Below are 15474 nucleotides of genomic sequence, written 5' to 3' on the forward strand. Positions count from 1 at the left end.
TTAAACTTATAAACCACCCTGCCCCCATCCATAATAATATTTGATTATAACCCTTATATTCCTTCCACCCTCCCCCTCCCTCCCTGGATGTGCAATTCTTCTAACAACAAAATGTATAATTATATTAAATCTACAAAAGACGTCAATGGACCCCATATTAGATTAAAGTTTTTTAAATTCCCTAACTGATCAGCTCTCATTTTTTCATATTTTCATATTTATATATTTGACATAAACTTGCCCTCCAGAATGCAAAATTGAGATGATCCCAGTTTTTCCAGTTACGTGTAATCAATTGTACAGCTGTACTTGTCATAATTTAAAAAAGACTTATTTTATATTTATCTAGGGGATCTTTGATATACAAAATGGTACCACAGATTACTACTTCATAAGTTAAAGGAATCTCAGATTCTAAAATATTAGTAATATCTCCCCAAATGTTCCTATGTCAAGATGACAGTGCCAGCATCTATTAGACTTTGAATTATCCAACTTATTCAATCTAACTGGGGTCCAAAAAGAATGATGCAACAGAAAAAACCTTCGAAATCTAATCATAAATTATATTAAGTTAGTTTAAAAAAAATTACTTTTTTCCTTTATGTTTTTGTTTTATTTCTACATATTACCTTCTATGAGTTGAAAAGCACTTAAAAACTATACCACACTAAATCAGTAATCTCATGCAGCAAGACCTTATGGAGTTGTTTATTGGTGGTTGTTTGTAGGGTGTGAAGCAGAAAAGTGGGGACCTATGTGTAAGAAGACCTGCTTGAAGTGTCAGAACCGAGGCATCTGCCATGAAGATACTGGGGAATGCATATGTCCTCCAGGCTTTATGGGGTCAACATGTGAAAAAGGTAAGTTCCCTAATCACTGCTTTGAGCCTTTCCTCTAGCAAGGCCAAAGTATAGGAAAAATGGTTCCAATAAAGGGCGATAAGACTAGAGACTCCACTTTAATCCTTCCACCCACCTTCTCACTACAATGTCAAGCAATTTGTTTAAGATAGCAAAGATCTTTGGGGCAGGAGTATTGTAATCATATTGATGACTATGTACTAACATATTTTAACTAGTAAGAATGTTGTTGTTTTTTTTATCCACTGTTTATTAGGTGCATACAATATAACAAACACAATGAATAAAATCATAGCTAATTTATTTATTTATTTTATTTATTTAAAAAACTTTATATACTGCATACAACTATGCGGTTTCCATATCACAAACACAACACTTATATCCTCCAGTTCAAACGCTGAAGCTAAAGCTCAAGGCTTAACTATTTTATACCTAAAGCATACAGTTCAAGCACATATGCAGGGGAATTTGCCTCAGAAGCTACCGGACAGTCATTGCTCCGGAGCTAAGAAGGTGAACCCGAATTCCTCATTGGTTAACCTTCAATGTTCAATGTTCATTGAAGGTTAACCAATGAGGAATTTGGGTTCTCCTTCTTAGCTCTGGAGCAAAGACTGCATATGTGCTTGAACTGTATGCTTTAGGCATAAAGGCCCTGATTCTACATAGTGCGTCCCGATTTTAGGCAGCTGTAGGCGTCCTACAGCTGTCTAATCAGCCAATCGGGATGCACATTTTTTAAAAAAAATGCTCCCCAGGCAGGCTTTCTATATTGAAGGCGAGGCCCGCAAGACACCTAAGCTCGCCTAAGGGCCTTAGGCGAACCTAGGGTGCCCAATCCCTCCTGCTATAAGTATACCAACCGCCCCCCCCCCCCCCCCGACACTGCCGATCACTGGCAGGAGGGTGCCCAATCCCTCCTGCCAGAAGATGCCCCCCCCGACACTACCGCCCCCCCCGACACTACCAATCGCTGGCAGGAGGGTGCCCAATCCCTCCTGCCGGAAGACACACCCCCTCCACACCCCTCCCGCGCTAACAGCCCTCAAACCTCCCCCCAGCCTGGGCCAATCAGACCTTAGATTAAGTGGGGATGGGCGGACCCGCTATGCCTAAGGCCTGATTGGTCCAGGCTTCTAGAGCCTGGGTCAATCAGGCCTTAGGCTTCGGAAGGATGGGCCGGGAAGGGGCGGGCCCACCTCATTTCGACGAGACGGGCCTGCCGGTTGCACGGGCAAGTCCCGTCTGGCCAACAAGGAAAGGTTAGTTTGGTTGGGGGGAGGTTTGAGGGCTGTTAGCGTGGGGGGGGGGTTGCGGAGGGGGTGCGTCTTCCGGCAGGAGGGATTGGGCACCCTCCTGCCAGCGATCGGTAGTGTCGGGGGGGGGGGGGGGGCGGTTGGTATACTTATAGCAGCAGAGAGATCCCTTGCCGCAATAAGTATAGCGGCCGCGTCTACTTACAATGTAGACCAGCATTTTGTTGGCCTACATTGTAAGCGTCTCTTCCTCTACTAGGGAGACGCGTAGGGCCGCCTAGGTTCGCCTAAGGCCCTTAGGCGAGCTTAGGTGTCTTGCGGGCCTCGCCTTCAGTATAGAAAGCCTGTTGGAGGAGCATTTTTTTAAAAAAACGTGCATCCCGATTGGCTGATTAGACAGCTGTAGGACGCCTACAGCTGCCTAAAATCGGGACGCACTATGTAGAATTAGGGCCTAAATAGTTAAGCCCTGAGCTTTAGCTTCAGCATTTGAACTGGAGGATATTTGTGTTGTGTTTGTGGATTTTTGCTCCGGTTCCTCTTTATTTTTCTTTTTGGTTTCCATATCACATACATAAAATCTTGTTTCCCTCTGATTATCACATATAACATAGACATGTCAAGACAACATCGTTAATCATCCCTGTTATAATAGGGATAGAGCACAAATTCAGTCAATTCAAAAATACAAACAAGATTTAAAATCATACATTAATTAGATACATAGTTGCAGAATATAGTAATCTGGAGTCATAGTAAATATGCAACAGATGTCAACCACATTCACAACAAACAAAATGAGCAAATGGGAATTAGAGCGCCATGCCTTTATTTCATAAAGTCCCAGCTGTTACAACCTAAGCTAACTAAGGGCCCCTTTTACAAAGCCTCGTTAGCGATTCCTCCTGCGGCAAATGGGCCGAAACCCAAAGGAACTGAATGGGCTTTGATGCATTTGCCACAGGGGAATCGCTACTGCAGCTTTGTAAAAGGAGCTCTAAGGAAATTATGAAGGAAGACAAGCCAACCTCCCATGAACCCTTCCCACACACTTCCCAATCTAACAAGTGCATATCAAATCACCCAAAGCAATCCTAATAACAAAACAGAAAAATAACAAAGCAGCAAGAGAGGAAATAAAGCCATATGAATACAATCTTAAAATATGATTTCCATCCCACACGACTGTGTAGGAAACAAAGATAATCCCAGAACAAATGCCAAAACAGCAGATTATCTATTTAACAGAAAACTATGCTCCCTATGGGACAAAGATAACCAATATGGTTCACAAATAGCTTGAAATTTTCTCTAACCAGGACCTTCCCCTAAACCTGCCTCTTTTCGTTCCAACAGCACCAATCTAAAAAGGAAACATTGCCAATGTTCATATTCATAAAAAGAGTCTGTCCTTCTGAAAGTCTTTGGAGACCTCCACCCCCCCCTGAAAAAACGCATACCCATTGGATGGAAGGGTAGGTCGATGGCATATAACTGAAGGATGTCTTCAGAAATACCACATGACAACAATAGAGTATTTGTAATGTGCTTGGTTAACTCATATCGTGCCACAAGATCTTTACATTTGCATGTTTCTTAATTCTGAGCCATCATAACTGTGAATTTGGTGAAAAGCTTACATTTAAATGACCCATTATTCAAAAGCATTTAAGCATGTGACAGCAGTGCTAACCACATTTTATTTTTTAAATTCAGGCCACTTAATTGATAGTTTGGGACAAATAATTCACATACAGCCAAAATTACCCTTCCAAAAGAGAACCTTTTGGGGGTGTTCCAGGTGCAGCCATATAGAAATCTAGAGGTAGATATTGAGCTGAAGTGGTGACTGTATGTTATGTACTAGACCCAATGTTTACCATTATACATATTTCATCAGAGGTATTCATTTAAGTGTTGTCACTGAAAATAAGTGTAAGCAGAGACTCCTACGCTATCCATTTACCCCTAATTCTTTATATGGCACTAAAAAATGCATGTGCAAATTTGGGCAATTTAATAATAATAATATAATAATAATTATTATTTATTTTTATATACCGCTTAACCAGCAGTTCATAGCGGTTTACACAATAGGTACTCAGCATACAATATAATAACATCATATATAATAAAATTCTAAGTAACTAATACAAGCATTAAAACTAATGAATAACCCCCCCACACACACACAATATAAACTAAAATAAGTATAGATAAAAAGATTAAAAGTACATTATAACTACATGATAATATGAAAATCAATAATGTATATTATATTGTTTAAATAAGTGGATTTTAAGATCTTTTCGAAATTGATAGTAAGTAAGAAATGGAGAAACAAGAAGATTCAAGAATTCATTAATCCTGCTTGGAACGCTAAGGTCCTATCCAAAAATTTTTTGTAACGACATGCATTTGCTGAAGGAAAATAAAACCAACCAGATCTACAAATATTTTTCTTAGAAATAAAAAAACTAAAATGAGAAACAAGGTAAGCCGGTGCTAAGCCAAATAAAACTTTAAAACAAATGCATCCAAATTTAAATAACACTCTAGCCTCAAACTGTAGCCAGTGAAGCTTTTGATAAAATACACTGATATGATTGTGTTTTTTCAGATTAAAAATCAAATGAATAGCTGTATTTTGTATGATTTTTAGTCGGCTAGTAGTTATTTTATACGATCCCAGATAAATAACATTACAATAATCCAATATTGAAAGGATTGAAGGTTGAACCAGGATTTTAAATTATATAAAATCAAAATATTGCATAACAAGTCAATTACTACCCTAACAACCAATTATTGGAAGAAATTAGCAATAATTTGATTTATGCATGCATCTTTTAGTTGCTATTCTATAAAGATGCGTGTGTAAATTTATACATGTGGATACAAAAAGGGTGTGTGGCCATGGGAGGGGCATGGGTAGGTTAGGGACGTTCCTGGAATTTGTGCACACTGTTACGGAATTAGACAGAAGTTTCAAGTTTCAAGTTTAATATATCTCTTGATTGATCGCTTAGTCAGATTTCAAAGCGATGAACAATTTAAAATATATTCATTAGCAATTACAAAATAAACAATACAATACAAACTTTGAATAATAACATTAGGTTAAAAACTAGGACATCATTTAAAAAAAACATAGGGAGGGAAGGGATAGCAAAATACAACTAGGAAAGGTAAAGCAATACAAAGGAAAAGTAAAAATTCACAATATCTACTTGAGGCCCAAGGATTTACACCAGGTTTCAGCTTGTGTAAATCCTCACACCCAATTTTGGGTACAAATCCTGGTACCACACTCTATTCTGGTGCAATGTGTCTAGTAGTCCTGAATGCTAGGGTTATGTATCTGAACCCGCAAGTTGCTTGCAGAATGCTGTCAATCATCTTTGAACTCCGCCTCCTTCCAAGGAAGCTGCTCCTGCTTCTTCAGTTGGTTTTTTTCTCCAAGCAAGTTACTCATAATTGTTTCTGCTCTGCTCTGCAGTTTTATTATTTCCAGGTATTTTTTTTTAGTGTTCGGTTGAAAGCTCAGTGTCCAGAGGTTCCCACTTGTTAGGACCTCTGCCTTGGAAAAAATACAGACCCGTGCTGCAGAAATATGCTGCTAGCAGGATCAGCCCTCAGGAACACCTAGTTAGCCAGCCTGCTATTGTATTTTTTGGAGCTCAGGGCCCGTCCCTTGCATATCTGCTCGCATTCTTAATTTATCAGGAGCTTGAGCGCAGGCTGTTTGATAACATCTTGGCTTAGCTGGGCTTAATAGTGGGCCAGTTACGTGGTCCTCTCCCCCTACAAGGCATGCAGTTTTCCAGAGGTTGAGGTTCAGGCCAACATTAGTACTGCTAACAGCCCAGAGACCAAGTTTGTCCCACATACTTGTGAAACAGAGTTCTTCTCCATTTGTTCCAGCTGCACTCATAAACTGAAGCAGGCAGGTACTTGGCACAATGAGTAAGGCTATTATAACCTAAGAGGAAAATCAGAGAGGGGGGTCCAAAAGTGAAATTGGAACGTTCCTACAGCCACAGCCAAGGTCCCTCCCCCCCAACCTCTGAAAACTCTTTCCCTTCATTTTTTGTACATCAGGAGAGTCCCCATATTCATTCATTCAATTTTCTATACTATTCTCCCAAGGGAGCTCAGAATGGTTTACATTAAATTATTCAGGTACTCAAGCATTTTCCCTGTCTGTCCCAGCAGGCTCACAATCTATCTACTGTACCTAGGGCAATGGGGGGATTAAGTGACTTGCCCAGGGTCACAAGCAGTGTGGGTTTAAACCCACAAACTGAGGGTGCTGAGGCAATAGCTTTAACCACTGCACCCCACTCTCCTTGCCACACTCTAAAGCCTCCATCTGCCTCAAAACCCCTTGATTTTATTTAAACGAAAGGGATGAATCCTTCAGCCCTCCCTACCCACAAACACACACCCTGGCCACCCTACTGATAATCCTCCTCATTACCAGTTGGAAAGCAGTAGCAAACAACTTACCAGCACCACCCACATGCTCCACTGCAAACAAAATCCAACACCACAACAGGAGAACCCCAATATTTAGAAGCTCAAACCACCAAACCCGTGCTTAACATCCCATCGCCTTAGCCTGGAGAAGAAGACCACTTCCCAAGACCAAACCTCAACCTCCTCCTAAAACACTCATCTACCCTGAAACGACTCACAATTTCCAAACAGATATCACCATCCTAACATGTGCCTACTTAAACATCAGAGCCTTAGGACCTAATACAGAACACATAAAAAACTGGATAAAAACCGAAAACCTAGACTGCCTTTTCCTCACAGAAACCTGGTTAACCTCAGACGCAAATCCTAGAATAACAGAAGTTTGCCCTCAGGGATACAAAATAACAGTGATCTGCAGAGAGAAAAAAGAGGAGGAGGACTAGCAATCTTAATCAAGGACTCCCTAACCCTGAATATACTCGAAAAAACATCCACCCCACAAATGGACTTCCTTGCCTGCCATCTCTCAAGCACCACTCTATAAAACTCACTAAACTGCATGCTCTGCTACATAACACCAGGAAACTGGACCACAGTAAGACCTGAATTTGAAAACTTCATATACCAAAACTCATTAACAGCAGAATACAACCTCATCCTAGGAAACCTAAACATACACCTTGAAGACCAAGCATCCAAACCAGCAGAAAACTGTCTTATCATTTCTCAATGCCTTATCTAATCTAATCTAATCTAAATCTTGGGTTTATATACCGCATCATCTCCGCAGATGGAGCTCGACACGGTTTACATGGTTAGGGAAGGAACGGAACTCCAGTGGAATTATATAAGTATGAGAGAAGAGAGGTTGGTGTGAGAGTGCCAGGAGCGGGACGGGGTTACGTTCTGGAGAAGAGCCAGGTCTTCAGATGCTTACGGAATGGTAGAAGGGGGCTCAAATTGCGGAGAGGGGAAGGGAGACTGTTCCAGAGCTGAGTGATTCTGAAAGGGAGGGAAGAGCCAAGTTTACCAACAAGGGAGATGCCTTTTAAGGAGGGGTAGGATAGTTTTAATTTTTGAGTGGATCTAGTGGAGGTTGGATTTGAGGAATTCCATGATAGAGGGATAAAAGGAGGAAGGATACCGTGGAGGATCTTGAAGGTTAGGCAGGCACATTTAAAGTAGACCCTGGAAATAACGGGAAGCCAGTGGAGTTTGGATAGGAGCGGTGTGACATGGTCAAATTTACTTTTTGAGAAGATAAGTTTGGCCGCGGTGTTCTGGATTAGTTGGAGTCTGTGGAGGCTTTTCTTTGTTAAGCTTAGGTAAATGGAATTGCAATAATCCAATCTGGAGAGGATAATGGATTGTACGAGGACGGCAAAGTGTTTTTGGTGGAAGCAAGATCTCACTTTCCTCAGCATGTGAAGGCTGCAAAAGCATTTTTTTTATCAGGGAGTTGAGGTGGTCGTTGAAGGATAATGATGAATCTATGGTGATGCCCAGAACTTTGCTAGAGAATTCCAGCTGTAGAGAGGAGCCTGTGGGCAGTGGGATGGAAGTGGGTAATTGATCAAGTTTAGGGCCGAGCCAAAGTAGTTTAGTTTTGGACTCGTTCAATTTCATTTGTACAGTGTGAGCCCAGGATTGAAGTTTGGTTATGCAAGAAGAAATGTTAGCTGCGAGATTGGTGAGGTTCGCGTCGATCTCGATGAGGACCAGGATATCGTCGGCGTAAGTGTAGAGTGTTTCTAGGGGGGATAGGTGGAGAAGATTCAGGGAGGACATATAAATGTTGAAGAGGATGGGAGAAAGGGGGGAGCCTTGTGGGACTCCACAAGTCGGTTTCCATGGGGAGGAAGAGGAACCATGTTTGGTGACGGTGTAAGAGCGAGAACGTAAGAAGTTCGAGAACCAGTCAAGGACTGTAGAACTAATGCCTATCTCGGAGAGTAGGAAGATTAGAATGTCATGGTGGACAACGTCAAAGGCAGCAGAGAGGTCGAATTGAAGGAGAACGGCAAATTTTTTGTGAGAGTGAAATAGTTGGATCTTCGAGATTAGGGAGGCCAGGAGGGTTTCGGTACTGAAGTTGGGTCTGAAGCCGTATTGATAGGGTAGGAGGACAGAGAATCTTTCCAGGTAGGCTGAGAGTTGGGAGGAGACGATGGACTCTAGCAATTTGGTTAGGAGCGGAATGTTTGCTATTGGGCGATAATTGGATGGGGAGGAGGGGTCTAGGTCAGCTTTCTTCAGTAGAGGGGTCAGTGCAATGCGTCCCATTTCAGGGGAGAAGAGGCCCGATGATAGGGCAGAATTTATGAGTATGGTGAGAGAAGAGATGGCCTGTGTGGGTATTTTCTCAAATAGATAGGATGGGAATGGATCCAAGGTGCAGTTACAGGATTTCAGTTTCAGGCAGAGTTTGAGGACCTGCGAATCGGATACTTGCTCAAAGGTAGTCCAGGATCTGTTGACTGGGACGGGGGTGGGGACCTTTGTAGTAGGATCGGGGGAGGCGGGCACCAGAGGATTGTAGGAGACTACGGGAGGGAAGGAGCTTCTCAAGGCGGTGACCTTTTCATTGAAAAAGTTTGCTAGTAGGTCCACTGATGGGGAGGAGGGAGGTATAGAAGGGTTGGTGTTGGGAGTTAAGGAGCGCCAGATATTGAACAGCATACTGTTCTGGTTTTTTGAACTGGAGATCTTGTCACCATATAAATTTTTCCTAGCTCTTTTGAGTGTATTGTTGTAGAGTTTAATGTTGACTCTCCAGATTTGTTTATCTGCGGGGGATTTAGATTTTTTCCAGATGCGTTCCAGGGATCGACATTTTTGTTTTAGCATCCTGTGTTGTGGGAGGTACCAGGGGGCCTTACGGGAGTAGGAGATGGTTTTGGTGGACAGCGGGGCGAGAGATTGGTAGGTGGATTCTGAGAGAGTGGTCCAATTGTGCCAGTTGGTTGCAGAATCTGATGGCTTAGGATTGGATGAGAGAGTGTCAAGAAATTTGGACCAGAACTGATCACTTGAAATTTTCTTGCGGAAAGTAATGGACTTAGAGGGCTGAGGAGAGGTTCCAAGGTGAGACATGAAGATGGGGAGACAGAAGGTTCCTAGGTAGTGGTCGGACCAGGGAACGTGGTCCCAACGGATGTCATCGGTTGAAGTTTTGTAATCCGTGAGATCGAGGAAGCTGATGAGGTCTAGTGTGTGGCCTTTTTCATGGGTTGGAGAGGGGGCAGGGAGGGAGAGGCCGAGAGAGATGAGGAAATTATTGAAATCGGATGCATCTTTGCTGGAGGTGTCATCAAGGTGGAGATTGATATCTCCGATGATCAGTAGTCTTTGGAACTTAAGGAATGCGTTAGATATGGTCTCGTAAACAAGTTCGGAGGAATTGCTCCAGGGGGTGGGTGGGCGATAGAGTAATAAGATACCTAGTGGGTGTAGATGGAGCTCATCATTGATTGAGGCTAGCATATATTCTAGTGAGTGGTGGCTGCCTTTTTCGAGAAGTTCAACATTGAAGAAAGATTTGTAGAGGAGTGCCAATCCGCCTCCTTTTCGGTTTAGTCTAGGAGAAAAGAGGCCTTGGTAGCCCTGGGGGCAAATCTCGTTTTGTGTAAAATAATCATCTTTTTTGATCCAGGACTCTGTGATACAGAAGAATCCAGGATCAGAATCTGTGAGGAGATCTTTCATAATTTGGGTCTTGTTACATACGGATCTGGCGTTGCAGTAAAGTATCGGGACTGGGGTTAGAGAGTCAGGGGCATGGTTGGGAAGGTTGGCGGGGGGCACAGGCTTTAAATAGGCGAGGTTGGCTTTGCGGGGTTTATGTTTGTGAGAGTGACTTCTAGTGCGCAACAGCATGGGGATTTTGAGGCTGGGGCAGGTATTAGTGACATTTGGGGAGTCTGATAGATTGGGGGAAGGGGGTTTCAAGCAGAGGGTGATCTTAAGAGAAGAGCAGAGAAGGAGAAATAGGAGCCAAAAGGGAGGCTTCATGTTTGAGCTTGGGGAGCCTTTTTTGCTGGGAGGCAGGGCTTGTTTGAATCGTGTGTGAAACAGTTTGCTAAGTAGGGAGAGTCTTTTTTTTTTTTTTTTTTTTTTTTTTTGATAACACTGGGGGGAAAGAGTGGTTAAACCCGAATCCCAGCAGTGAGAGCGGATTTACCTCTGAAACTATTTATCTTTTGGAACCTGAGCAATAGGGTATTCCATGCGGAATCGTATGCAGAGGGGGCTTAATCGGAGGGGTTTAGCAAGGGGAGGCTGCACTGTCGGGAAGCCAGGACTGAGCGGGGACTTAAATGAGTTAGTGGGAGGAAGGGTGAACGGGGAAGGGGTTCAGGTACTGATCACGGAAGGAGTACAGTTTAGCATCTAACAGTTTCCAGTAAAATACAGTACAGTTTAGCATCTAAACAATTTCCAATAAAATATAATGAAATACAATGAGTTCCAATGAAATACAACTTTGGTGGTTGAACGGTATCCTTATCCTTCCAAATCCTAAACCCACCCAAATCCTAAACCCACGCATGAAAAAGGACACCAACTTGACATCACAGCCTTCATGACCCATCAACCATCCTCCCCAGAAATTCAAACACCTAATGGAACCTGGTCCCCATCCCTCTGGTCAGACCACTACATATACAATTCAACATCAACTGGACCAAGAATGAAACCATACCTAAACCCCAAAAAATAACTTACACCTCACGCAAACACATCGACCCCCTCAAATTCAGGACAAAAATAGATGAAACAATTCAGGACTGTGACCCCAAGGACTTCATCTCACAGTGGAACAATCTGACTACTAACATCCTTGATGAACTAGCCCCACTACAAACCAAAACTAGAATCAGCAGAAGATCAGATCAATGGTTTGACAATGAACTACTCCTACTTAAAAGATAATGCAGACGACTAGAAAGAAAATGGAGAAAAACTAATCTAGATCACACAAAAACCTCCTGGAAAAAACTAACAAACAATACAAAATACAACTAAAGGACAAGAGAAAAACACATTACACTAATCTAATAGGAACAGAAATCTAAGATACCAAAAAACTATTCCAAATATTAAAAGACCTAACAGACACCAAACCCTACATGACCACTAACAATACCCCACCCCCCTCAGCCACCCTCTTAGCAGAACACTTCAAGAACAAAATTACAATTGCCAGAGCCACCCTCAATTGTTCCCCATCCCACCTAAATGAACTCACAATTCTTCCCACAGATAAAGAATCAACTGCAGCTGACAGAACATGGTCTCAATTCCCCAACATACAATGATCTGAATTCAATAAACTCTACAAAAAGTACAGCCACGCATCCTGTGACCTTAACCACTGCCCATCGTATCTCCTTACAACCTCCAGCACAAAATTCGGTACTCTACTTCTACAATGGATACAAACCATGCTCACTGACGGCCTTTTCCCAACTGACCTCAGCAAAATCATCATCACCCCAATCCAAAAACATCCAAAAGGACCAACAGACATACCATCCAACTACAGACCCATTGCCTCAAAACCTCTATATGTCAAACTGACAGAAGGACTAGTAGCCAAACACCTCACCAACTATCTAGATGACCATAATATACTTCACCCCACGCAATCTGGCTTCAGATCCAACTTCAGCATAGAGACATTACTAGGCTCCCTCATTGACACAGCCAGACAACACCTCAGCACAGGAAAAAAAATGCTTCTCATACAGCTAGACCTTACCACAGCATTTGACCTGGTAGACCATAACATTCTACTGCAAATTTTGGATGCAATAGGCATCTCAGATAAAGTATACTCTTGGTTTGAAGGCTTCCTAAAATCTAGAACATACAGAGTAAAATCAGATAAAGAAAAATCTGAACCTTGGTCCAACCCTTGCGGCGTACAACAAGGATCCCCACTATCCCCTACTCTCTTCAACCTATACACTGCATCTCTCGGAACATACCTAGATAATCTAGGCATCACCACCTACAGTTATGCAGATGACATTACTATTCTCATACCTTTTGATCAACCAAAGACCGTCATGACAAACACACTACACCGAACACTAGAAACAGTAGCAACCTGGATGAAAGATCACAAACTGAAACTCAACACAGACAAAACTAAATTCCTCCTCCTCGAAAACGACAAAGTCCCAACCATAACCAATATAGAAATTAACACAATCAACTATCCCATTCAAACTACCATAAAACTACTAGGAATGACTATAGACAGATGCTGCACCATGCAACCACAAATAAATAAAACAATACAGAAATCCTTTGCAGTGATGAGAAACCTAAGACAAGTCAGGAAATTCTTCGAAAAAACACAATTCCAGCTTATAGTACAATCCCTAATCCTAAATCCACTAGATTACTACAACATCCTCTACCTCCCCTGCCCTGCTACAATGACTAAACAATTACAAACAATCCAAAATACAGCTCTGAGATTCATCTACTCATTGAGAAAACACGGCCATATTACAAAAGCATACATCAACTCACATTGGCTACCAATCCAAGAAAGAATACCCAACCTACCTGAACAACCGCCTCATCCAAACCACCTCAATCAGACATAGAAAAACAAACACCCCATTCACACACCCCTTGATCAAAGAAGTAAAACGGAAAAAACTATACGATGGCCTCCTGGCCACTCAAGCAGCTAAACTAGATAACCAAATCTCCAATCTACTGATAACAACACCAGACTACAAGATGTTCAGAAAAGAAATAAAAACTATACTTTTCAAGAAATTCCTGAAACAGCCCTAACTTCAAACTTACCGTCCTTCCCCACTCCCTCTTCCTGCCACACAGAAACTACATAACCTACTCATTACCTCTCTAGAAAGGACAAATGCTCTTCCATTGTAACCCTCTGTTTTTTATCTCTTTTGTAATCCGCCTTGAACCGCAAGGTAATGGCGGAATAGAAATCTCTAATGTAATGTAATGTAATATCCTGCCAGGTTTGCTCTGGATGGCCTGCTGATGAGCATCCATGTTCCTTGTGTGGCATAGTGCAAAAAGTGTGTGTGTGTGAGGGGGGGGGGGGGAGCGCCTTGGGCTCAGCCTCCTCCGAGTCCTTCAAGGCTGGGGATCTGCAGGAAGTGCAATCTCAAGGGAAGAGACCCTTTCCAGAGCCCTTTGAAGGTGCATTGGCTAAGCGCAGATGCGTGGTTGTCACGGAGCCCAGGAGGAACTGAAGTACAAGGCTTCACCTCAGATTTTGTGAACTGTATGTGGAATGCCTATTTTAACTGCCGAGGCTCCTCAGTGTCTGTGTTAAGCATGATAGGTCTAGATTCACATAACTCACCTATCCGATCTGATCTGTGGGCGATGCGTGGCCGAGTCTTCCCGGGCCACCGATTCACAAAGCATCTTCATGCAAATTGCAGTGATCAGAGGCACGCCCCACAATGACCCCAGAGCGATCCTGACGCATGCGCAGACCATCTTCTTTGCCTGCAGATGGTCTGCGCATGTGCTGGCTCTCTGCACAAATGAGATCAAAACAAAGGGGAGGAGGGGGCTTTAGTGGAACAGAACACGCGTCTGAAAAAAGAGTAGAGAAAGAAACCGGGACTCCTTGCATTCTAAGCACAGCTCTGTGAAGACAAAAAGCAAAATTCCTGATACTTGTACTTAGCTACATGGAACAGAACATGCTTTTAACCCACGGGTTAAAACCATGGGCTCGAAGGGCAGCAGAGAGCAGGGCTTTTGCACAAAGGAGATGTTTTATTTCAGTCAGAAAGGACGTGAGCGACTGGTCCTCAGCAGTCACTTTTTTTTTGATCGGCCAGCCCAGTCGATGTTTCTGAATTTGTTTAGTGAATTGCTGCCTTACTACTTTTGCATGCCATTTCCCCTCAATTGCATGCGCGGATCAGATCGGGAGGAAGGTTAGTGAATCGGGTCGCAAACTGGTTGGGACACGATCGGTAAGTTTAGTGAATCTAGGCCATAGAGGCAGTGGTGTTGGGGATCTTCAGCATGCACCCCCAACTAGATGAGGACACAGAGCTGGACCAGGATGTTCAGTCTGACATTGACTGGATTGTCCCAGGATGCAGTTTTCTCTGTCAGAGTCTGGTTCTCTGCATGAGAACAGCGGTCAAGAAGTGGTTGTGGCCCTGGACCAAGTGGAAGACCCCATGGTGCACTGGCTGTTCAATGCCTCCGTGCTCTCTGGCATTATATTTACCTCTCTGTAAGAACTGAAGCTGGAAGTTCCTCCAGCCCCCTCATCATAGTGCTCAATTAGGAGCGGCTCAGTTACTCTGACCGTGTTTTTTCCCTCGCATCCAGACATCACCAAGCTTGTCAGCGGCCACTGGGAGTCGCCAGAAGAGTTCCTGTGAGTGGCTAAGACTATGTCAAAGCTTTACCCCGTGGCTACGGATTTCCAGCAGGCAAAATAACAAAATTCAAACAGCGCTAAAAGGTTCTCCCTTGAAAAGAGGAGACTGAGAGGGGACATGATCGAAACATTCAAAATAATAAAGGGAATAGACTTAGTAGATAAGGACAGGTTGTTCACCCTCTTCAAAGTAGGGAGAATGAGAGGGCCCTCTCTAAAGTTAAAAGGGGATAGATTCCGGACAAACGTAAGGAAGTTATTCTTCACCCAGAGAGTGGTAGAAAACTGGAACGCTCTTCTGGAGGCTGTTATAGGGGAAAACACCCTCCATGGATTCAAGACAAAGTTAGACAAGTTCCTGCTGATCCAGAACGTACACAGGTAAGGCTAGTCTCAGTTAGGGCATTGGTCTTTGACCTAAGGGCCTTCGTGGGAGCGAACTGCTGGGCACGATGGACCA

General features: G+C 43.0%; 1 protein-coding gene across 1 annotated transcript in view; it reads left to right on the plus strand.

Moving 5' to 3' along the window:
* Nucleotides 1-15474, plus strand: part of TEK (TEK receptor tyrosine kinase) — a 239531-nt gene that overhangs the window by 98791 nt on the left and 125266 nt on the right. Inside the window, exon 5 of the mRNA XM_033919424.1 lies at nt 732-863. Coding sequence (XP_033775315.1) covers nt 732-863 — 132 coding nt within the window. The remainder of the gene's footprint in view (nt 1-731; nt 864-15474) is intronic.

The sequence above is a fragment of the Geotrypetes seraphini genome, chromosome 1, assembly GCF_902459505.1.
Source record: "Geotrypetes seraphini chromosome 1, aGeoSer1.1, whole genome shotgun sequence".
In the NCBI taxonomy this organism is placed as follows: Eukaryota; Metazoa; Chordata; class Amphibia; order Gymnophiona; family Dermophiidae; genus Geotrypetes; species Geotrypetes seraphini.